General features: G+C 37.4%; 1 protein-coding gene across 3 annotated transcripts in view; it reads left to right on the forward strand.

Moving 5' to 3' along the window:
• LOC149284420 (potassium channel subfamily T member 2-like) overlaps nt 1-24,088 on the forward strand; it is a 182,700-nt gene that overhangs the window by 74,016 nt on the left and 84,596 nt on the right. For all 3 annotated transcript variants that reach the window (XM_089496717.1, XM_089496718.1, XM_089496719.1), the window contains exons 2-5: nt 6,818-6,897; nt 16,730-16,829; nt 19,518-19,566; nt 20,072-20,131. In XM_089496717.1, the coding sequence (XP_089352843.1) occupies nt 6,818-6,897; nt 16,730-16,829; nt 19,518-19,566; nt 20,072-20,131 (289 nt within the window). The remainder of the gene's footprint in view (nt 1-6,817; nt 6,898-16,729; nt 16,830-19,517; nt 19,567-20,071; nt 20,132-24,088) is intronic.

The raw sequence follows: 24,088 nt of genomic DNA on the forward strand, positions 1-24,088 counted from the left end.
GGATACGTTGTGAGTCGAAATGTACAATGCGCCATAAGGATAGCCAAAACAAAAGGATTCCCCCCCCCCGCACTTCTTCTAGCCATACACGGATCTATCCAGACAAGAACCCACAAGGGGACAGAATGTATGTAAAGTAACAAGGGCCTTAGGCAGAATTTGCAACATTGCTGCTTGGTGTTTGAAATGGATGGTTATTGTATCGTATTGTATTGTGCGTTGGGTATGTTGTTTCCTAAATGCATGTTATTGGTATATTCGGGCAAACATGAAAGCAAACAAGAAGGGTGCGTTTTCTTTGTTCAGCCCAAATACCGAAGAAACGAACAGGGCGGCGGCAAAACGTATAAGAAGACGAAGACACACAACATGAAGAATCTTCGTGTTTGTCTTCGGTTACTAATCTCCCTGGTCCCTTCTCCATCTAGCTTACCTTATCTACACAGCACCGCAGGAGTTAACGGGAGCGTAAATCCATAGGTTCGCCGTCATGAGTTAAAGGGCCGTGCAAGAGACTCTATTGTCGACTCAATGACGGCAGGACAAAGAGCGAAGGTACAATGAATGCAGAATAACCAAGCATCATCTGGTTACATTTGGCAGGCTTATGGAGTACCTGGACGTATTTAGTTGCCTGGGACTTGATGTAGATGTGTCACTAAGATTTTAACTTAGTTGTCAGTGGAGGGTTGGGAACAAGACAATCCATGTTTTTTTTCACAGTACTACCGGCACTGTAGGGTGCAACAAATTAGGGGAAAAGTCCTTATCAGATTGTTGTCAACTAGATGCCTATTGAACACAATTTGTAATCAAGGAACCATGGATGGGTGGCAATCAATGTTGCTTAAAAGGCTGATAATTCAGTAGATCCATTTATCCTGCACCAAATAGAAACTGGACCCTGTGATCTTTTAAGTATTTCATGAAACAGCATACATATTGGTATGTCTGTAATATCATTGTTGTTTGTAATGTTATTGTTTGTAATGTTTTCTATCTGTAATTTAAATTAAATTTTAAAAAAAGAAACAGCATACATATTGAAGTTAAATTCTATATGCCCACTGGACTGAGTTTGGAAGGTTGTGAACAATGCAAGAAAAACAACATGGGAGCCTCATCTCAGCCGAGAATGAACAGTGCTGTAATAGCCTGCCCGACTAAGGAGGGGCATCACTGTTTTTTGTTCACTTGCACCATTACAGACGGGACCATTTCATTAGCATATCAGACTGTTCCCAACCAACAGGGCAGTCCAGGCCCAAATGCATGATAAGCCCCCCTGCACGAGGAATACAGCAACCACAGTCGAACGTTTCATCCTCTCATAGACTTCATCAGTGTGGTATGCCTGATATCCCTCTAGCTGCAGTGAGCCAGGGACCCATGTCTGGGCTTATCCTGAATAACCTAAGGCAAGAAAAACAACATATGAGCCTCGTCTGGGCTGTGAACAATAAATATTTAATATGCAATCCAAAACAGAATGCTTTCCAGAAGTTCAAGGTATATTGGGAACACATATCTAAAACAATGTTATTAGGTAGGAAAAATATTTTCAATAAAGACAGTGGCAGACCCCCCAACAGAAGGGTGGCTTTTTATGAGGGAGATGAGTGGTAGATCTGTCATAAAGTCCATAGAAATCTCAGACAAGGGAACAATTAGGTAGTGGTTGTAGTGGCACAGAAGTCACAAGAGAAGACATTTTAGGCCGCCAGAAGGTCAGATGTATGAAATCTTTGGTATTTTTGATGTCCCTTCGCTAGGATGTCTGGCTGTCGGTATTATTCATTACATGCTTTTGGGTCTTTTGCTGCCATATAAGAGAGAGCATTGGCCTTCCAATTCTGAGAAAAGGGACAAGAGGTAATAAATAATCGGCAAAGGAGAGAGCCCATCTGGTTTATCTGGGCCAGAGTCTGCAGGTGTTGCATAAATAATCCAAATTGCAGCAATCAGCGTGCACTGTGAAAGGTTGATTACCTCCAGTTGTTGCGATTCTTTAAATGCTAGTTTAACAGCATGTAGTTTTCTATCTCCAACATCATAGTTCCCTTCAGCAGAGGTTAGTGATTTGAGACGTATGCAATTGGATGCAGTTTATTTCGCTCTGTATCTTTATTACAGAATACCACAATCAATGGTGAGGAAAATCTCCTTCTCTTACTCATATGCACATTGCACCGATCTTTGTTAAGTTACCATTTGTCTGGGGAAGGGGCATGGGAAGAGCTTTTCTTTGGCCCATTTACGGTTAAAGACAGCCCTGGTACTACTTCCTGCTGTACAGACTCTCCTCTCCAAATGTTTTTACCAAATTGTTAGTTTCTGCTGAGAAAAGGCCAGCTTGCAGGTTTGCATCAGACAATTTTATACATAATCTATATTTAAAATCAGTTAAACAAATTAGTGACACAAAGTTGTAGAATTTAGACTCCTCTGAAGGAGATGATAAATCTTATTCCTCTACAAGTGGAATCCACCACAAGCAGAAGACAGCTACTTCTTTGAAAATTGTTTTTTCTATATGTATTAACTGCCTTCTCTAGATATAACTCACACAGCATGTCCATTAATATTTGGATAAGCTCAAGGGAGGATTTAGAGGAGCAGCTGTGTTGACTACATGCTCTGTTGAGCGCCAAACAGGGATCACTGTTGTCAAAAGAAGAAGAAAAGTAGGAACTGCAGATCAGGAAAATAATTGTACAACGCTGCCTTGGTTATTAGTTAAAAATCTATTTTGTCGACGCAGTTTCCTTTAAAGCCTTCCTGTTCTTTTTAATGAACTCTATCAGAATAAATGCCACAACAGTGAATAAATGAGAGGCGTTCAGCTATGAAAACACATTAAATATGTATCAATTTTTCATTCTGCAAGGAGCCATGGAAAATATATTTCTAGATAAGTAAAAATAAACAAATGTTCAATTTTCACACCAAACTTATTTAATGATTTATGTTAGAGTTAATTAATATGCTGCCTGAAATCAATATAGTATTCCAAACGCTTCTGGAGCTCAAGATTAGCCACTTCACATACTGCTTCCAACAAATTACTTATGTTCTAGGTAATGGGCATACTGAAGACAATATGGACTTTCCATGGGCAGGGTTCCACGTCAATTGCACACCTATGATCTAGTGTTGGATACTGGAAAAAAAATAATAAGTGTACATTTAGCTATGATGCCAAAAAGTGCTGTGCTAGAACTGATCTTTTTAACTGGACATTGAAGGCTGGCATCAAACACCAGGTTACTTTAATGTAAGCAGAATTCTGTAGCGCTGTAGCTAATTATGCAATCGGGTGTTTATTCTGCTATTGTATTGGAAAGTCTTTATCGAATTAAAAGTGTTATTAATATGAAAATCCCTTTTTAAGCTTTATTTGAATTTTGACAATAGCATTTGAAATCAAGCACATACACATTTTCACAGAATACAGTGTTTGCAGATCTGCAATAAATTAATTTGGTTAAATTAAACAGCTAATTCCAGCTGATCAAATAAGCAAAGCAGATGTGAGATTCATTCCTATGATGCAGATTACAGAGCAAATAATTTGCACATATCTAGTCTGGAAGGAGTACTATGGTATTGCAATAAAACCTAAAAAATGTTTACAGTTAAATTAATGTTTTACTTTAAATATGTTGTAAAATGTGTTAAATACTTTTAAAGCAACACTGTATATATTACACAATATAGCATTTTGTACATGAAGATTGCATTCACTCTTTTCCACCAATACTACAAGAATTGCTGTGGTTGACATTGCTCATACATGGTATGGCCTCAGGCTGGATACTTTTAGCCATTTCCCAACTTTTGAAATATTGTGCTCTCGATCAAATCTAGGTTAAAAAAGCCACCCTACAATACAATACTCTACAATATTCTATTTTAAGGATTATTGCCTTACCTTATTTATCTATTTTCAGGAGACGTTAGATGAGTCTTTCTCCTAACTGTAGCTGAATTCATAAAAGCATTGTGGCAGGTGTCTAAGAAGCTAAGTACGAGTCTGTTAATCAGCTTTAATAACCACTCTGGAATATAAATGATTCTGAATTGATGCTCTGCAGTGATTTCTCAGGTTTAAAAATAATTATGTTGCATTTTTAACGTTAGATTATTTTCTAGCTCAGAGTTAACATGCCATTTCAGACTAGACCAGGATAAAAGATGTGATGTCATTTTTTTTTAATAATTCAATCTCTCTCAGCCCTCTGTCTCTTTTTTTTCTCCCTCAAAACTCTTACTTAACCACAGCACAGTAAAATGTGCAGTTATCAGACCTAAACTTGCTAGCTCTCTCTAGTACAAAATGATGATGAACAGGCCTCTTTACAGTTGTTTCCAAGCAGGGACATATTGTCTAAAGTCTATTCTTAGATGCACATTTTCTGCTTTTCGATCAAGCCTGAATGCTCAGGCAGCTGTAGACAGGTATTAAAAAGGGTAATGTGTTAATTCTTCTTAAATAAATGACCAGGTAAGCTTATAGACACAATACTTCTAAGATGGTTCATGCAACTAAAGTTGAATATTTCTTTGTTACATTTTCATGTACCATGGAGAGCTGAAGATCTTTTTGTCTTTTCTGTGATCTTGTTACTGACGTCCTGTAAACTTCATAATGGTGTTTGGCAATCTTAGTAAGTACACTGTTATGACAGGTTTTTACATTGTTCTCTGCCACTCTTTAGCTCAATGTGGCAATGTACTTTAGTCCAAGATCTCCAGCTTCCCTTGATGCAGTTAGTTGTTTGCCTGTTAAGCTATAGCAACAAGAATTGTCAAAAAACGTGAAATAATCAAATTACATTGTGATTTATGTGCTGAAACAAACGTGCATCCGTTCTTTTAAAGGGACTGTAAAAGATATAGGTTTACAATAATATCCACAATATTTACATATTTAGGGGATACAACATTTTTTGGGCAAACAGATATACTTTCTCTTCAAAAAAAAAAAAAAGATTACAAAAAATGATTCTGGCCTGGAAGGGAAGGCATTCTATGTGTTTAATTACCAGAGAGGAGATTGCCCTGTACGGTAATCAGGTTCCTTGGTATGCCACTACTCAATGTGCTACTTTGTAGACATGAGCACACGGACCAAAAACAATCCAGATGAACATCTCGTGTCATTTTTGGTCCATTTGTTTTTGGACAATTAAATATATTTCCTGCCCTTTTGTTTTGGATGAAATTTGGAAAAAATTTCATATTTGGAAAAAATATGGATTTGTCATTCTCATTTTATCCCTCTCTCCGTCAATGTCCCCCTGTTTCTTGTTCAGAGTTTTTCTGGTCTCCTATCTTTTGTCTTATCTGTTGGTCCACTTGTCCTGGCTCTCAGCAGCTTTATCCTGGCCTGGTGTCGTACACCCTCTCCCCTGATTAGATGACTGAATTAGAGGCTGTCCCTGCTGTCGGCAGTCTGTGGTTTGTCTGCACTTCTCTTTTTCTGCGGATCAGTCTGCATTTTTCTGACCTGGTGTAGTGGTTCTGCAACAGGGTGGTGCTTGGGGAAGTGGACCACCACAGAAGAATGAAGAAAGACAAAGCAAAGTACAAGAAGTACTAAGGAGAAGAAGCCATTGACATGCTGTGAAAGAAAAAAAAACAATGAAAGGCTAACAAAAATTTTCTGCTGCAGTTTCATTTATTTCATTGGGGCCTCATCTATACGAATAAATCAAATTAAGTAATTACATTAACATTAAAATTTGTAGAAATCCAACTACTTTCGGATATTTAACTGGCCCTTTTAAACAAAACTTTCTCTAGTTGGCTACAAAACATCAAAGTACAAAATCATATGTTAAATATATATCTCTTTCAAATATACCGTATTTGCTTGATTATAAGACAAGGTTTTTTCAGAGCAAATGCTCTGAAAAATAACCATGGTCTTATAGTCAAGGTTGTCTTCTAATCAGAGCTCAAATAGAGATCTGACTACAAGACCAAGATCCAGATCCCCCGCAGCGCCGCAGGGGGACCGGATCCGCCTCTCCGGCAGCCGGAGGAGGTCTGTGCGATGCGTGCAGACAACCTCCACTGCTGCCAGGGCTTCTATGATGTCACATGACCTTCCATTGCTCATTCATAGAAGTGCCGGCAGCAGCAGCGGAGGTTGTCTGTGCACATTGTGTTGACCTCCACCAGCTGCCCCCACTACACACCAAGGAATCTGAAGCACCAGGGAGAAGTCTAGGGAAGCACTGGTAAGTCGGAGGAGGGTAAGAGTGGCATATAGGGGGTTAAAAAGAATATCAGGGAGGCATTTAAAATAACATTTTAAATAGTTTTAAAAATTTAGAATTTATGCAGCAGTATCTTTTTAGGTTGAAAGACGCTGTTTTTTTATTACAAAAACCTGATAAATTATTCTTTTCAAATTACTCTGTCCATGGTTTGTTTCAATGAATAGGAAGAAATGTAAAACAATACATTTGTCATGACTGTTTTGAAATACACCATAGAAAAAAGTACATTTTGGCAATGTGTTTAAAATGAATGCGATATCACAGTGCAGCCGATATCCATTAGCTCAATTTCCATTATCTGTGCTACACAAGAGCCTATGTTACTGAATCTTATTTAAAACTATATACAATTTTTCCATGGGATAGAAAAGGAAATCAGTGAACTAACAAATGAGTCATATGAAAGGAAAATTATGAATTAAGAGTTTGATTGCTGGGAAAATTAGCAGCCATGCAAATAACATCATTTTCATAACTATTCTTTATTTAAGAGCACAGTTTTTTTAATATAAATAGTTGTTTTTTTTCAGGGTGCAAGTGGAGTTTTATGTGAATGAAAACACTTTTAAAGAGAGACTGAAGCTGTTTTTCATCAAAAACCAAAGATCAAGTATGTATACCCACATAAGATGTGTATTGCTATATAAACATTTGTTGAAAGCATTTAATTGCCTTATTTCATTTACACTCTGCTAAAAAAAAAGAATTCTATAGAAGAGGATTATTTGTATTGCAATAACAAACATTGCAACAAACATTGCAACAAACATCATTTTTTGTAGAATTGTGGATTTGTATAGGGCACAAAGCAAATCAAGATCTGCAATTTAGAAAAAGCAAGAGTAGGAAAAATGATTTCCACAATTAAAATATTTTGTTTATGTAGAACACAAGTTATTCATTAAAGCTGGCTGTCAGAGCAGTTACGGAGGTTACTAGACTGACTTGTCAAGATAATTCTGCTGCATTTGACAAAATAGAAATATGATGTTTCTTTTCACTGAAAGTTGAGTCACTGTTGAAACAAATGTTGTCAAATCTGAAATTTCATGTCTTGTCAAGTTGTGCTGAATTGCAGTCAACATATGTTGAGTTGCTGTTGAGGGCCATTGAGATAGAACCCAAAGCTGTTGAGTCGGTAGGTTGGTTAGGTTCACCAGTTCTAGTCAGCACAATTTTGTAGACTTGGACCGCTATGTCAGCCTGATGAGATGGAAGAGACCTTGGAGGCTCCGAAAGCTTTTATAACTTTTTATCTTTTTCTAGACCAATAAAATATATCAGCTTCAACTAACTGCTCCATTTTTCTGTTGGGCTAATACCAATATATCCATTTTTCTTATTGACCTGATAAATAAACCAAATGGCCTACTAAGCTGTTTGTGATATGCTGGGTTACTCTATTTCAACATGACTCAAGTTATTGATCAAGTTGATTCCACTGGAAATATGTCCAAGTTCAACACAGCAACCCAGTCAGCTAACCTTGTGCAAATGAGCCAAAAAGGATTCGGACAACTTTTTCATTTCATTTTTGGTCCATTTGTTTTTAGACAGTGAATTTCAGTCCAATTTCAAATTGGGCAAAAATCAGAGGGGGTATAACATTTGGAAACAAAATTTGCCGTCACATTATTCACTCTCTCTCTCCTGCTTACTCAAGCTCTAACACTCTTATTCACATTCTCACACTCTCATTCACTCTCACACACTACTTGAATGTCTCCCTATAGTCTCTACCGACCGCTTCCCTGTCTCCTTATCACACAGCTCTGCTTCTTCTCTTCGATTATCTTGTTCTTGGTCTTCTTTCTTCAAACACTGCTCCAGGCCATGTTCATTGAAAAGCAGTTGAAGAAAGAAGATACAAGGAGCAGTGGACAAAGAAAAAAAAAAAGACAGGGACATTGAAGGAGACAGGGACATGGAAGTGGTCAGCATAGAAGGTCGGTAGACCTTCCCCATAGGGCACAGAAGAGACGAAGGGCTCCAGTTTACAGGGCATCATGTCCTTAATTTCAATGAGGAACAATACAGAAGCAAATGAGAAATTTGTTTCATTTGTGGACTATATCATTGTGGACTATATCATATGTGGACTATATCATTCTGGCTACAAAGTTCTTGTGTCACATGGTAAACCAGGACTGCTGGGAGCTATGCTTCATGCAACTGCTGAATTAAACTTAAGCACATAATACTGCATATCTCAATCTTTAATGAATAAATGGATGGTCTACCATATTGTCTATGGGACATATAAGTAGCACTCCACTTATCTATTCTTGGTGTGGCTTGCCGTGGTAAATCTCTGTGGATGCCCAAGAACTGGAGCCTCATTTTCTGTAGGTGCTATCACATTACTTATTTTACAGTTAAGAAAAAAATTATTTGATCCCCTGCTGATTTTGTACGTTTGCCCACTGACAAAGACATGATTAGTGTATAATTTTAATGTTAGGTTTATTTGAACAGTGAGAGACAAAATAACCTTGTTACCTGTATAAAAGACACCTGTCCACAGAAGCAATCACCACCATGACCAAGACCAAAGAGCTGTCCAAGGATGTCAGGGGCAAGATTGTAGACCTACACAAGGCAGTAAAGGGCTACAACACCATCGCTAAGCAGCTTGGTAAGAAGGTGACAACAGTTGGTGCGAATGGAAAAAATGCAAAATAACTGTCTATCTTCCTCGGTCTGGGGCTCCATGCAAGATGTCACCTCGTGGAGTTTCGATGATCATGAGAACGGTGAGGAATCCGCCAAGAACTACACGGGAGGATCTTGTCAATGATCTCAAGGCAGCTAGGACCATAGTCATCAAGAAAACAATTGGTAACACACTATGCCGTGAAGGACTGAAATCCTGCAGTGCCCGCAAGGTCTTTCTGCTCAAGAAAGCACATGTACAGGCCATCTGAAGTTTGCCAATGAACATCTGAATGATTCAGAGGAGAACTGGGTGAAAGTGTTGTAGTCAGATTAGACCAAAATCGAGCTATTCGGCATCAACTCAACTCACCCTGTTTGGAGAAGGAGGAATACTGCCTATGACCCCATCGTCAAACCTGGAGGTGAAAACATTATGCTTTGGGGGTGTTTTTCTGCTAAGAGGACAAGACAACTTCACCGCATCAAAGAGACGATGGATGAGGCCATGTACCGTCAAATCTTGGGTGAGAACCTCCTTCCCTCAGCCAGGGCCTTGAAAATGGGTCGTGGATGGGTATTCTAGCATGGAAATGACCCAACACACACAGCCAAGGCAACAAAGGAGTGGCTCCAGAAGAAGTTCATTAAGGTCCTTGAGTGGCCTAGCCAGTCTCCAGACCTTAATCCCATAGAGAATCCGTGGAGAAAACTGAAGGTTCGCTTTGCCAGACGTCAGCCTCGAAACCTTAATCACTTGGAAAGGATCTACAAGAAACCTCTGACCTCTGTGATTGACAACAAGGGTTTTGCCACCAAGTACTAAGTCCTGTTTTGCAAAGGGGTTACTTATTTTAACTTATATAACTTATTTGAAATGCGTTATTCTGGATTTTTTTTTTTTTATTCTGTCTCTCACTGTTCAAATAAGCCATTAACATTATAGAATGATCATGTCTTTGTCAGTGGGCAAACGTACAAAACCAGCAGAGGATCAAATAATAATATGTGATTTATTATTACCTTATTGTATGAGAAATATTTAGAGAGAGTACATACATTCAAAGGGTATGCCAAAACTTTACTGACTAACACAAACCAATATATTAGGTAAGATGGCCCTGCTCTAAGGCTTCTCTAAAGAATGGAATAAAAAATAATGAAAATTAAATATTATGTAAGAACAACAAATTTATTTCCCAGTTGATGGGAAAAAAAGGCATCTGATGGATTCCGTTTGAATTAAATGAGTTTTATGTTTTCTTAAAATGTTAATATGCCACTAGATTAATGTTCAATTACATTTATAATGTAAATGGGACCGTCCTTTCAGTGGCATTTGCAAAAATATAAAACAAATATTTAACAGTAATGCTACTACCACGTAAATGTTTTACCACTGTATTTTTTATTTTGCTTTAGCCTTTATTTAATGGCCCACCCCGTATTTTGCTATGTTCATTAATAGCTTAAGATCAAAGTGTTTTGTCTGAAAATATTGCCTTATCTTTTTTTTTCTAAAAATGCCTATATGATACAGACAGATGTCACATCCTGCAGACAAATTTGATTTTAATGAGAGAACAATCAAAACCTATAAATATTTTTTCTCCCAATGCAAACTGTAAGAATTATTTTAAAATATGTTTATGTATGTTATTTGATCAAAATTAAATTCAAATATGTGGATAGTCAGCATTTTTATTAATATTTCTATTAATTTAAAAGCGATTTCCTACCATCTTATTGGAATTGAATGATGGAGAAAAAAAATTGCAACTAGAGGTAAACAAAATACATTTAAGCAATTTGGGTCTATTTTTATTTAAAACAACATAATGCAGCTTTAGATTGGTAATGTGATGTCAATAAAGTATGGATTATATAGGACCAGCCAAGCTCTAAGCTAATTGTAAATTAACTTAGGTTGGACTTTTAAAATGTATTGTAGAATCGGCAAGTTAAAACCTCAACTCCTGTCAACTCTCACTTTGGTGAATAATTCCTGGTACAGAGAGCAATGAGACAACAAGGCTAAGAAAAGGCATAGAGGAGCAAAATTGCTTTTGACAAATTTTTATTGTTGAACAACATATTTAGTTTCCTGACCTTTAGGTTTTGATTACATTTGGAGGGGTTTATTTATTCAGAAAGGAAATTTGGAGCAATATTTTCAATGAGAGAGGTCTCTGCCACCTCCTAGACTCACTTACTTTCACTTACAGCAGCAGAAATGAGTTTTAGTCTCAGTTAATACTTTCACTGACTGTCTGACATTTCCAACTTTCATTGGTTTCTGGAGTTAAAATGGCATCATTGATTGGCCAGAGTAAAAAAAGAAAGAAAAGATCCCAACAGGCTGTTGGACTATCCCTCTACTTCTTTCAGTCACTTATCATGTACCCCACTAGACACAGACCCTTCCCAGTTTTCCTGATCAAATAGCACCATAAAGAGCCAAGACAAAGAATGAACAAATCACAACAGAAATTTGAAAGTTTAACATTTCATTTGTTTGAGGTCTACCCTAATTTTAGGAGATTCATACAAACAGCAGCCAGATATAAAAGAGAAAAACCCAAATGCATTTACCTAATCGATATCACCGTTTCACATGATTTCCCATATCATATATTTATAAAAAATATAATTCTACATTCTTTAATAATGAAAACTGCTATATGAGTACTAGCTGGCTTGACATTCAAGGGGAGTTTTTAGTGTCAAGTCAACCAGTTCAATGTGTGTAACTCAAATCCCTCAGGAAGCAAAATAAGAACAAGAGCAGTGATTCTTCCTACTCATATGAGAGTTACATTTCCTAGAATTTTATTGATGCTTATAATGTAGTTGTAATTATAGCCAATGTAAAAGGCTAAAAAGCTTTCCTCATTGCTGTACAAAGAGGTACGGAGAGCCCAGAAGCTGACTATATCTTCATCTTCAGTGAATATTGAGCATCACTGGCTGGCAAGGGATTTGACTGTGATGTGTGAAATGTTTACAGTGTAGTGCTGCAATACCTTAGGGAAAGTTAATTTGTTCAACAAGAAGCTATTATCCCAAAAAAGTTATCTCAGTTTTTTCCTTGTATTAGCTGTCCCTAAATCACAAATTTGCAGCATAACATTACCACGGACAATATATTATATTTGATGTCCGCTGGAGACCTGAAATTTTTAAAATATCTTCCCCTTTTATCATTCAGTCCTCCATTAGTACATAGAAAGAGTTAAAGTATCAGCATTTACAATTACCCTGAGGTGTCTAGTTTAAAAAAAAAAGGTTTGATGGAGAAGAATTGGCTGGCTTGAAGGATGTCCCAAATAGGATATGGGCACAGGATGACCAGATTTTAAAAAAAATGTTTTGAGCAATACTTTACTTGTACTTTTTGCCATATAATTAAAAAGCAAAAAAAAAAAAGACAAATATAAAAAACATTGGGTATTTTTAAATTCAAGACTTTTGTACCATATTGTCAGCGACCATGCGGACGACCGACCCGCAGCCACTCACCGGAATACCCACGGGTCGGTCCTCCGCAGCACCCACGCCGCGTCCAGCCGGCAGAGACGCGGCTCGGTCCTCGCCGCATCCAGCCGGCACAAACACGGGTCCATCCTCGCTCGCGTTCACGCCGCATCTAGCCGGCGCGCGCGAAAACCTTTTTCTCTGCTTCAGGAGGGTGGGGGCCGCGCGCGCTCCCGATGACGTCACCAGCCCGGGAACATTTAAAACCCAGCAGCTCCTGCTGCTGGGCACTTGGTATATTTCTCTCTCTGTGTGTTCCTGTTGCTAAGCTATTGTTTTGTTGTGACCCTGCTTGTTTAACGGACTTTGCCGATCTTCTGGATACCCTGACCCTGCTTGTTTTACGGACTTTGCTGATCTTCTGGATACCCTGACCCTGCTTGTTTAACGGACTTTGCTGATCTTCTGGATACCCTGACCCTGCTTGTTTAACGGACTTTGCTCATGTTCTGATACCCCGATCCCGGCTTGTTTATCGGATTTTTGCTGATCTTCTGGATACCCTGACCCTGGCTTGCATACCGGACTCCGCCATATTTTTACCTTACACATATATTGTACCATATATTTATTTTATATTAAAATTAGATGATATGATCAAATTATGGTAGTTAAAGAAAGAAAAAACAATATGTAATTTGTGTGGGTACCCTAAATGAGAAAGAAGAAAATTACAGCTAAACACAAACTCAGCAGAAATGTTAAAACAATCATTGTCACGAAGGGTACAAAACTTAAAAATCAGCTCTATCCTTACGGGGTTATGGTTTGCTTTGGTGTTACCTACCAAAATCAAAATAAAATAAAAAATAGCGACAAAAATAAGCGGGATGACTTCCTGATAAACAGGTTGTTGAATCCCTCGAATATATTTTTTTATGAATTTGTTCTTGCCGCTCACCTCAATTCCCAGTCCATGTTTTTCATTTTTACATGTAGTGCTACTGTAATGCCAGGGCTTTTTTTATTTTAATAATTTTTGTTTGTTGTGTGCACTATTATATGTGTAATATGGATAGAGATCCCTTTTGGAATCTTTTGTACATCTTATGAATGCCACTATTTTTATTTATATTTCATTTTCTATTTGTGGGAAGAGGGAGAAATGTTGTTCCCTCTCTTCCCTCCAATCTCCTCTGCACTGATCACACTGTGATCAGCAAGCAGGGCTCTATTGACTTGCATTGCTGATCGCAATGCATGCTATCAGTCAGAAAGGGGGGGAAATTGGAGATCTCCTGTCCTCCAGTGGCATTCGGGTGGGTGTCAGCGGTGATGCCTACTGGAAGCCAACGCCAGGGATCAGGCATTTTTTTATAAAACAGTGTACCTGTGCATGCACCGCTTGGTCAGCAGGAAGTCAGCAATACTGGCTTCTGCTAACAGTTGACAGCCAGATCTGCCATGTACATATAACAGTGTCCCAATGTGCTTGTAAGCACAGCTTATGGCTGGCTCACAATATAGTGCTGTGCCAGCAGTTAGACATGAAAAAAGAAATAGAAGGGCTAAAGGAGGAATTAGTGGACCTGGAGCACAGTCCAAGACGAAACAGTGTAAATTAGGGGTATTTGGGAGGCGTGCCCTGCTGCTGAGCTTTGAAGGTATGTTAAAGAGCTAATTATGGGCCTGTTGGTTGAAGAGGCCCTGAATGACATTTGTTTAGATCAAACTGAAATCTCAAAACCCAAGGTCCTGAAACCCTAGCTTACCATATGATGTGATAACTTGTGTTCATTTTTGTAACACAAAAGAACAAATAATGTTGGCCTAGGTTAGACATAAAAAGCTTCCAGAGAAGTTTCCCAAAGTCACACTGTTTCTGGAACTCTACACATACACACTACAGAAGAGAGGGTCTTTTGTTGGTGTTACCCAGACCTCATGGCTCAATAATATATGCTACCAGTGTGGTTACCTGCTGAACTCCATGTTCTGAAAGATGGCCAAGCATTTACCTGGCACGCACCAGAAGAGGAACAATGCAGTTTGAGATTATAAAATTATGTTAAATTACAATACTTGGAATGTGTAAATAAACAATTAAGGAAACTCAGCCCGTGCTCAGATTTCTTAAGTAGTGGTACAATATTAAAGGTAACAGAGCAGACTCACTTGATCTCACTAGATCTTTGTGAAAGAGACCACTGTTTATGTTAGATTGTAATGGTAATAAAGTAAATCAGACTGCAAAAATGCTGACCTGTTACAGTTTGACTTTTATACACCATTTTATAGTAAGAAGAAGATGGATTAAATTTTTAAAACCCATTTCTCTGCCGCAGCTATCACCCATTGCTAGAAAATCCTTGGAGGCCCCACTGAAACTTAGTTAAAATACTAGAGCTGTCAAACACTTAAAGATAAAATCTGTAAAGATGTCCCTAGACACACCTCTAACCACAACCGTTAGAATCAAAGTGTCTACAATATGTAAAAACTATATGTGTCCTGGAAAACATGGCTGAGGAAGTCACTCTACAACAAACACTGGGCAGATTTGGGATATTTTACATTTTTCTGGTGAAACATTAATGGGAAAACATTTTTACAAAACACAATCAGAACATATGCCTAAGATTAGAACAGCACATAATTAAAGAAACTGTTTTTGTGTAATGCTATTGCAATTTTCTGTAGCAGAATGACACACGATACCTTTTAATTGCTTCACTGTTGTTTAGCATTGCTGTGGGAGTTTGGAAGACATGGGAATATTGGTGTTTTTCCAAAATAAGCAGATGCAACTAAAATTAGTAAACAGGGTTATAAAAACACACCAAATCATTGGGTTATTTCATAAATAACATAATGGCATGCATTTATTATAAAACAGTGCTTCCCCAGAATGGTCACTACGTTAAATTATTGTGTGAACAAAGCTGCTTATTTTGTAAACATGGTTTCCATAGTGTAGAGTGTTTTTAATTTGGTTTTGGGTTAAATGGGCTTAAGAAATACAAAAAATTTTAAAATGCATTTATGTGAATGAGTAAATTAAACTCATGCCAGCTTTATTGTCTCTTCATTTTAAGTTGGCACATTATTTCTAGCACCTGATTATGTAAAGCAGAAACCTTTATTTGGGAACCAAGGTAATAGATTTGCTGCCAAGGAAAGCAGGGCAGAAATGAAATGTCGGTAAAGTATTTGGTTTGGCTTTTCTTAGTACTGAAACAAGAAAACACCTAACTGGGATCGTTATACAACCAATGCTACGCAAAAGAGCTTTTTTAACCCCTTAAGGTGTAACTCAGAAAACACCAGTGGGTGTGTAACAAATCAATCATAAAACACTGTGGGTGATGTTTAGTATGCAAAAATGCAGCAATCTCCAGAATGATACCCCAACTCGCCAATCCAAAGTAAACAGTCAAAAATAAAGATGCACAAAATATAGTGGATAAAAACGATAGTGTATTATGTAAAACAGATGGGGAATATAAAATGTGTATAATGCACTCACAAAATTAGAAGCACCATGTATGCATGTAGAGTGGTCTTTAAAATATTTTCTTCTTAATATCTAAACGTGTTACGAAAAAAACAGCACGCCAATGGTACAGTACCCAGAATCAATGAAGTAAAAACAATTTAGATATACTCAGAAAAATGTTCTGATAATAGGAGCCCAACTGTAGTCCCACCAAGGAAAACTGCACATTAAAGCACTTTAAAATGCATTAATTAAACATGTAGGATACCCACCCCATGGTTATATTAATTGTGCCAGTCTTGGCTATATGAAGCAGTCAACTACTGTCACTCTCATTGTTATAAATGGGAGAGTGTTCTGGACATGCATACAGGGGTCTGTATCCCTGGAGCGCCTAAGTGAGCTACTGAAAGAGCTGAATGGGGGGAGTATACCCCTTGTGCGTGGTGGTAAGCAGGAGATCTCTTAGGCCAAATACATCTCCCGCAAGCCAAGCTGCTGGGGGAGGGGGGCAGTTGCATCCCTCTACACATTTGCAATTGGGAAAAGGTGTTAGTTTAAAGGGGACACTGATCTATGACATGCCTTACAGTTCGTATGATGATGTCTGAAGTGTCCCTGCAACAAACATTAAAAAGGCTTTAGGCGGTGGCACATAATACTAAGTCAGAGCAGCAACAGCGACCCCCTTTGCCAGCCCTTCCGTGCCAAGTGTATCTGTTCTCATCTGTCTGTTAAACTAAATCTTATTATATGCACTACTACAGAATTTGTTACAACTTTATTAATAAATGAATGTCCTTTCTTACTTTTATTCCAGGTCTTAGAATACGGCTGTTCAATTTTTCGCTCAAGCTTCTCAGCTGTATGCTGTATATTGTGAGAGTGCTCCTTGATCAACCCTCTGATGGCGATGGATGGTAATTTATTTTACTGCTGCAGTGGCCTAATATAGCAAACCATATCCATTTATTGGCAGGGAATATTTGATTTACAGTTAGGTAAATCTCTAGGTATAATTCTCTAGATTGTAAACTTGTTTGAGGAGGGCCTTACCCCTTGTTTTGTGCTTACTATGGTTAAAGGAAGGATATTGCTTAAACTTTTAAGTAACTTATTAATAGCTTGAATATAATTGAATGAAATCTTTTAAAAAATAATCATGTACTATGTTTGCAATAATAATGATTTAATAATGTAGTATAGTGTAATAGACAGTACTTATAGGCAGATTTTGTGCTATTGGTATATATTTTATGATTTTTTAGAACTATATAACACTGTGATACACCCATAGCCACTAACCAAAAAGTAGGGGACGGACTAACTTTTATACCTGGAAACTTAAAAATAAAAGATTATGTCTTTACAGTTACACAGTAAAAAGTAAAGATTAAAACTTGATAAAATAATAGCAAAAACAATGTATCACACACTTGCTACAATGTCGTTGCTCGTGGCTACTTTTTGTTTAGTCGCCATGCACTGACCTACCTCAAAAGAAAGACTTGGCACAAATGTGTAGCTTACATTCTAGAAATAAGCACTTACATTTGTGATATCTTTCATGCTAAATGGCAAGAGATCAAAAAAAGTAATGGTGAGTTACTCTCATTTTGTTAAAGAATTCCAGCTTTGTCATGACCATCTGTACCTCCCACCATTCAGATCTTTAAGCCAGTGACTTTTACATCCTTGTACCCCATTACCCTCAGACTTCCAACAGAAGTTCACAAGAACAGGGCTCTACTCTCTCTGTACCAGTCTTGTTGCTCATTCTTTTGCATGCCAGGCAGCAATAACATCACCAACATCACCCACTTCAATAAATCAACGAGGCATCGATGACTTGGCCATGACTTTAAAATAAACAAGATACATTAATTAACATATTCAGCATTAGAAAATTATTCAGGGTGAAATTGGTTTCTTGACAACTTTCTAATTTAGAAATTTGTGCTGCGGCCCAGTTATGTACAGAACATTTAATATTGCTGTAATCATTCTAGTCACAAGATAATATTAACCATTCAGTCCTAATCTATTGCATTATTTTTTACCCTATTGCAGATAACAATATATGTCATCTAAAGACTCTTCTCAATGTCATTGAGAGCTAATAGGCTGTAGATGCACACTGGCATTATCAGTTGAGCAATAGCCTGGTGCTAATAAAGTGATCGTCTCTCGCTGTTTCTGTAATGAGGATCATTTGCTTTGGCTAGCAAATAATAGAGGGTTTAGGTTAAGATCCCTTTTACCATTCTAGATGAAAATTGCATTGCTCACTGAGACTATTGCTGACCAGCTAACTGTCTGGAAGAAGCCAAAGCTGGTCACCCTGAGAAAACAGCTTGTAACTTCGAAAGGCTTCTCAAAAATGGATTTCTTTTGAAGAAGTCAACATTGCTTTTAAAGTTTACTGAAATTTAGCATTTTGTTTCCTGAAGCAGATGCATACAAAGAGCATCGCAGTTCACTAAGGAAGGAGTACAGCCTTCCAGCAAAAGTGGGAAAGGTCATTATAGCAAGAAGATTAAAACATGTATGGGAGAGACATAAGGATATCCTAAATATAAAGCAAGACCTAGGCGCAAATAAGGTTTATGTTTTTTCTACTAGATGCACTGAAAGGTCCTTATCTGCTGTCAAATTCTATGTTTCTACATTTCGTTTCCAATCCTGCTATAAAAATCAAAGGGTGAAAATAGTGGTTATAAATGATGCTGATATGACAATCGGCCCATGTGAACAGGATTTTAATATGGTTGCCCATAAAACCATTTAACGTAATAGACATCCCTGGAAAACATAATGGTTGTAGACGTCTACTCTAGGGCTTATTTATTTACATAATTTTAGGATGTATTTTACTATTTTACAACCCCTTTTCACAAAAGTAAACATCCAATATTTTGATCACATAATAGTCATTAGTTTCCCAATGGCAGCGGGAACGCTTCATTCATAAAGGCATATCTCATCTGCTGCATGTACTTTAAACTGGGGCCATTGCCAAATTTACTGAGTGATATGTTGTAAACTACCTGGAAATACAGGGAGAACTAATTGAAGAGTATCTTGTTGTGAGATGATTAAAAAGGAAAGAGATATAGAGACATACTGAAAGCAGCAGAGTACAATGGCAGTTCTGGGATGACATCATTTAGTCTAGATCAATGCAGCAGTATTGTGTTGTCACACACATTGAACCTTGAAAACTATTGATGTCATTAAACAATGCTAGATATATTGCACTGTGCCTCCTCAAATCCACCTTATTAACACAAATTCTATATTTTACCAATTAAGTGGAAGATTTTAGCATCTTCTTCGTTCTATTAAACGAGTTTGACTTAGCAAGACGACAATTGTTCCATGAATGTGTTAGGGGAATCGGACTACAAAGGAACAATTTCTAAATAAATATATTTACATTTGTTGTGCAGTGTCCAATAATATACCCTCAAATTTAAGTCAAATGTTGGACCAAATAAAACACACCAAAAATAGAAACATGATTTTGATCACCACTTTAGTATTAATACCCTAATAATGTGATGTAAAACTATTAGTAATTAATTTAACACATTTCACTGTTTTTCTAGGTCTCATATATTATGGGTACAGAGAAGCTTACCCCTGTGGGGGTTGCAGGTAAGACGCATATAACCATTTTTCATTCAATATTCTATACTTTGTACCAATAAAGCTAATTTTCTTAATTATTAATTTATTTACATATGTCATACAATCCCAATTGCCTTCATAAACAGCGATTCAGGTCAGGAAAGACTGCACATTTTTGTTATTGTTAATCAGCCACACTATGAGATAATTTACATGTATGAATATATTTAATTCTATATATGATGATACAAAATGTGAATTATGGAATCAGCTGAATTAACTAGTATTTAAGACATGTATTATAGTTATAAGGTATTCTTCTGCAAAATTTGAAAAGTAGTCTCATCATTATAGCAAACAACTCAGTGATGTAATAAAAAGGACCATTTCATTGTTGGTATGGTGATAGGACCACTATAACACATCGTGGGAGGGGAGCCAGATACAGAAACTGAACAGTGAAGAGGACAATCCTGTGAGCTGGCTAGAAAAAAATTGAACAATTATCTTGTCTCTGATGTTTACCTTTCAGGTTACAGTGGCACTGATCAGCCTTTTTGAAACAATTCTGCTTAGTTACCTCAGCTATAAGGTAGGTTTAACCCCTTTCGTGACAAAGGCTGATTTTACTTTTTGTACCCTTCGTGACAATGGCTGTTTTAACATTTCTGCGCTGCTCGTGTTTAGCTGTAATTTTCTTCTTTCCCGTTTACTGAACCCACACACATTAGATATTGTTTTTTTCAGTTTCTAACTTTTAGTTGAAAAATCTTTTACTCATCTATAAAAGGTAATGAAAAAACCTGCTAAATAGATTCTACTATTTGTCCTGAGTTTAGAAATACCCAATGTTTTTATGTTTTTTTGCTTTTTTCTACACATTATAGGGCAATAAGTACATGTAGCGTTTTGCTATTTCAAAGCCATTTTTTCCAAATCTGGTAATTCTTTCCCCCATGTGCCATTTCGGGTATCTTTGAAGCCGGCCAATGCAATTTACCCCATCAAGTCATATATTTTTGAAAACTAGACAGCCCAGGGTATTCCAAATGCTAGTATTTTAACCCTTTCCAAGCACTAATTCTACCATCAGCCTTTGTCAAACTTTATGGTAGTAATTTTTTTTGCATTTGTTTTTTCACACACATTTTACTTTAGGTATGAATTAAAAGGTTCTGGTATATGTCATAAAACACCCCAATATGTGTTCAGCAACATCTCCTGAGTACAGCGATACCTCACATGAATGATTTTGCCTGGCTGTTTGGGGGCAAAAGGGCCACATTTGGGGCATGCGCATTTTTCAATGTTGAACTTTGGCATTTGGGGATCCACTGCCCATGCCCTATTTGGTACATCTTTGAGCCGGGCCATTTCAGTGTGCCCAACAAAACCATATATTTTTGAAAACTAGACACCCCAGGGTATTTTAAATGCTGGTATTTTAACTCTTTGCATGCACACATTTTACCACCAGAATTTTTTCAAAGTTTGCAGTAGTATTCTTTTGTGTGTATTTTTCCCCCACACACCTATGTTATGTATGAATTTACAGCTCCTGGTATATGTCACTGTCACACGACACCCCAATATGTGTTCAGCAACATCTCCTGAGTACAGTGATACCCCACATGCATGGGTTTGTCATTTTTTGGGGGAACTAAAAGGCCACATTTGGTACGTGTGCATTTTTCTAATTGGAAATTAGATGTGTGGCCATCCTTCCCCCCGTGTTAATTGGGACATTGTTGAACCCGGCCAATTCAATTTACCCCATCAAATCATACATTTTTTAAAAGTAGACACCCCATGGGCATTTAATATGCCAGTATTTTAACTCTTTCCATGCGAGAATTGTTTTAAGCTAATGTGCTAATTTTAGGACTTGCTCACAAAAATATATTTTTTATATATATATTTTAATTTTTTTTGCCTTTTTTTAAAAAAAATTAATTTTTTTTTTCAACTTGAAGGTTCCCCTGATAGTGACATCAGTGGGAAATAATTTTTACATTTTACTGTTTTTTTTACCATTTTTTTCTAATTATTATTAATTTTATTATTTTTTTTAATTTATTTTTACTAATCACACTGTGATTAGAAAGCTGGGCTCCATTGACTTGCGTGGTTGAATGCAGTACCTGTATTCAACCTGCAAGTGGAGCCAGAGTTCTCTAGAGGGTCTTGAGACCATCTAGTGAACTTTTTCATCTTTATTATTTTTTTTCCCGGGCCGCCGCCATCTTGCTGAAGGCTGTGACAGTCCATCCTGGGGTAAGTGTTTGGTGTCGCTGGATGCCTCCTGATCGAGGCATTCCAGCGACACCATTTAAGTTTAGGAGGTGATCGTTGATCGCCTCCTAAACGCTTTTAAAATGGGCGTCCGCCACCATACAATATATGGCGGATGTTGACGCCCCGGGGAGGGGCCAGACATGGCCCCTGGTGCCGATCGTGGCGTTGCTGAATGCCTCGAGGGTGCTTTCTGCACCCGTTTAAAGACATGCCGGACCTGGCACGTCATTTGTCGTAAACGACTTGATTTTCCGTGCCGTGCCAGAACCGGCAATTGTCATTAAGGGGTTAAGCAACATATAGTATGTCTTATATTTATACTTGATTTAAAAGTCTTCTATAGTCCTGATTTTAAGATATGAGTGATCTGTTGCTTCCCGATGTCTTCCTCGACTTACGGAGCTGCACCCTGTGACTTTCAAGTTGTTTTGTCACTGCCTGAGTGAACGCTAGTATGGCTAATCCCTTTTTCAATTTACACTGTGCTCACACCTCTAGGTATTCTTAAAGCAGCACTGTTGGAGTGTGAGGCTGGATAGGCAGAAGTGGATTAGGTGCGCACCAAAAATCCATTATTTGTTATTATCGCAATACATAACATTAGCAAAATAAAAATAGGCCCATTTACGTGATCGGACAATTCTCCAGTTATGGATTCGAAAACATAGTTACATAGTACATAAGTCTATCAAGTTCAACCCTTCTACCTAACCTTCCTATTCTTGATCCAAAAGAAGGCAAAAAATCCTTCTTGACTCCAAAAGGGCAATCAGATTTCTCCTTGGATCAAGAAGCTCTAAAATATTAATTCTATTTATAGCCCTGTATGTCATGCCTTTCTAAAAAAATATCCAGACCCCTTTGGAAGGCATCTAATGTATTTGATAACACCACCTCCCTAGGCGGTGAATTCCATACCTTTATTGTCCTTACTGTAAAGAATCCCTTCCTTTGTCATCTATGAAATCTCCACCCTTCCAGTGACAGAGGGTGACCTCTTGTACTTTGTACATTTCTGTTAATGAACAGGTCACTGAAGAGCTCTTTATATTGGCCCTGCATATATTTATATAATGTTTTCATATCCCCTCTAAGACGCTATTTTTCCAGTGTATATAATTTTAACTTTTTTAGTCTCTCTTCATAACTAGTAGCCCTCCTTTGCACTTTTCAAGGTGAAGTCTTACCATAGACCTGTAAAGAGGCAAGATGATATCCTCCTCCCGTGAATCAATACCTCTTTTTATGCATGCCAAAACCTTGCAGCTGCTTGCTGGCATTGCACACTGTTGGCAAGTCTGTTGTCTACCATTTTTCCTAAATCCTTCTCATTGGTAGTTTTCCCCAAGCATATTCTATTCATAGTATAGGTTGCATTTTTATTATTTTTACCATAATGCATAACTTTGCATTTATCTATGTTAAACCTCATCTGCCACTTGCACGCCCAGTCCCCAACTCTGTCTAAATCTTCCTGCAAAGAAGAAACATCCAGATTAGTCTGAATTACCCTGCCTAATTTTGTGTCATCAGCAAAAACTGTGACATGGCTCTCAATGCAGCCTGGGAGATCATTTATAAATAAATTAAAAAGAAGTGGACCCAGGATAGACCCCTAAGGACCCAGGACAGACCCCTGAAAACAGACTCACAATATGTTAATAGGAGTAACTGGAGACTGAATGAATGATTACTTAAACTGATGCTAAACCAAATTTGTTCAGAACTATATAGAACATAATGATAATGGCAACGTTTCTGCCACAACCCTTTGGTGTGTTTTAACACGCGCATTAAACGGCCATTTTAACCAGATGGGCACTTTTGCAGATATTCAGTTTTAATTAATAAACTAAAATTATGAAAATTTGTTTAAAACTTTATTGCACCATCTAAATGAATGGGCTAATTATAATTTATCGTGGATAAGCAGACTCAACATGATTAATACTTATACCAAAACTTACCTATTTGAACAATCCTCCTGATAGTACCATATAAGACTCTGCAACAGTTTCAATGTTTATTTTTGAAATGTATTTGGAAGAAAAAGAGAATATCTCGGCTATTGACCAAGTGAAAATGTAAGTATGGGGGTTTATCTATCCCACATGTAATAAAAATTGATTTGTTTAATATTTATATTGGGGAAAAAAGAAAGAAAAAAAACATGATTAGAAATGTAAATGGAAAGTGCTAAGCACAAAACTGCACCCTCTGTTTGCTTGAGAATTAATAAAAATGTTGCCCTTTG

The sequence above is a fragment of the Sceloporus occidentalis genome, unplaced genomic scaffold (genome assembly GCF_023333645.1).
Source record: "Sceloporus occidentalis isolate IW3139 unplaced genomic scaffold, rSceOcc1.0.p SCAF_93, whole genome shotgun sequence".
Taxonomy (NCBI): domain Eukaryota; kingdom Metazoa; phylum Chordata; class Lepidosauria; order Squamata; family Phrynosomatidae; genus Sceloporus; species Sceloporus occidentalis.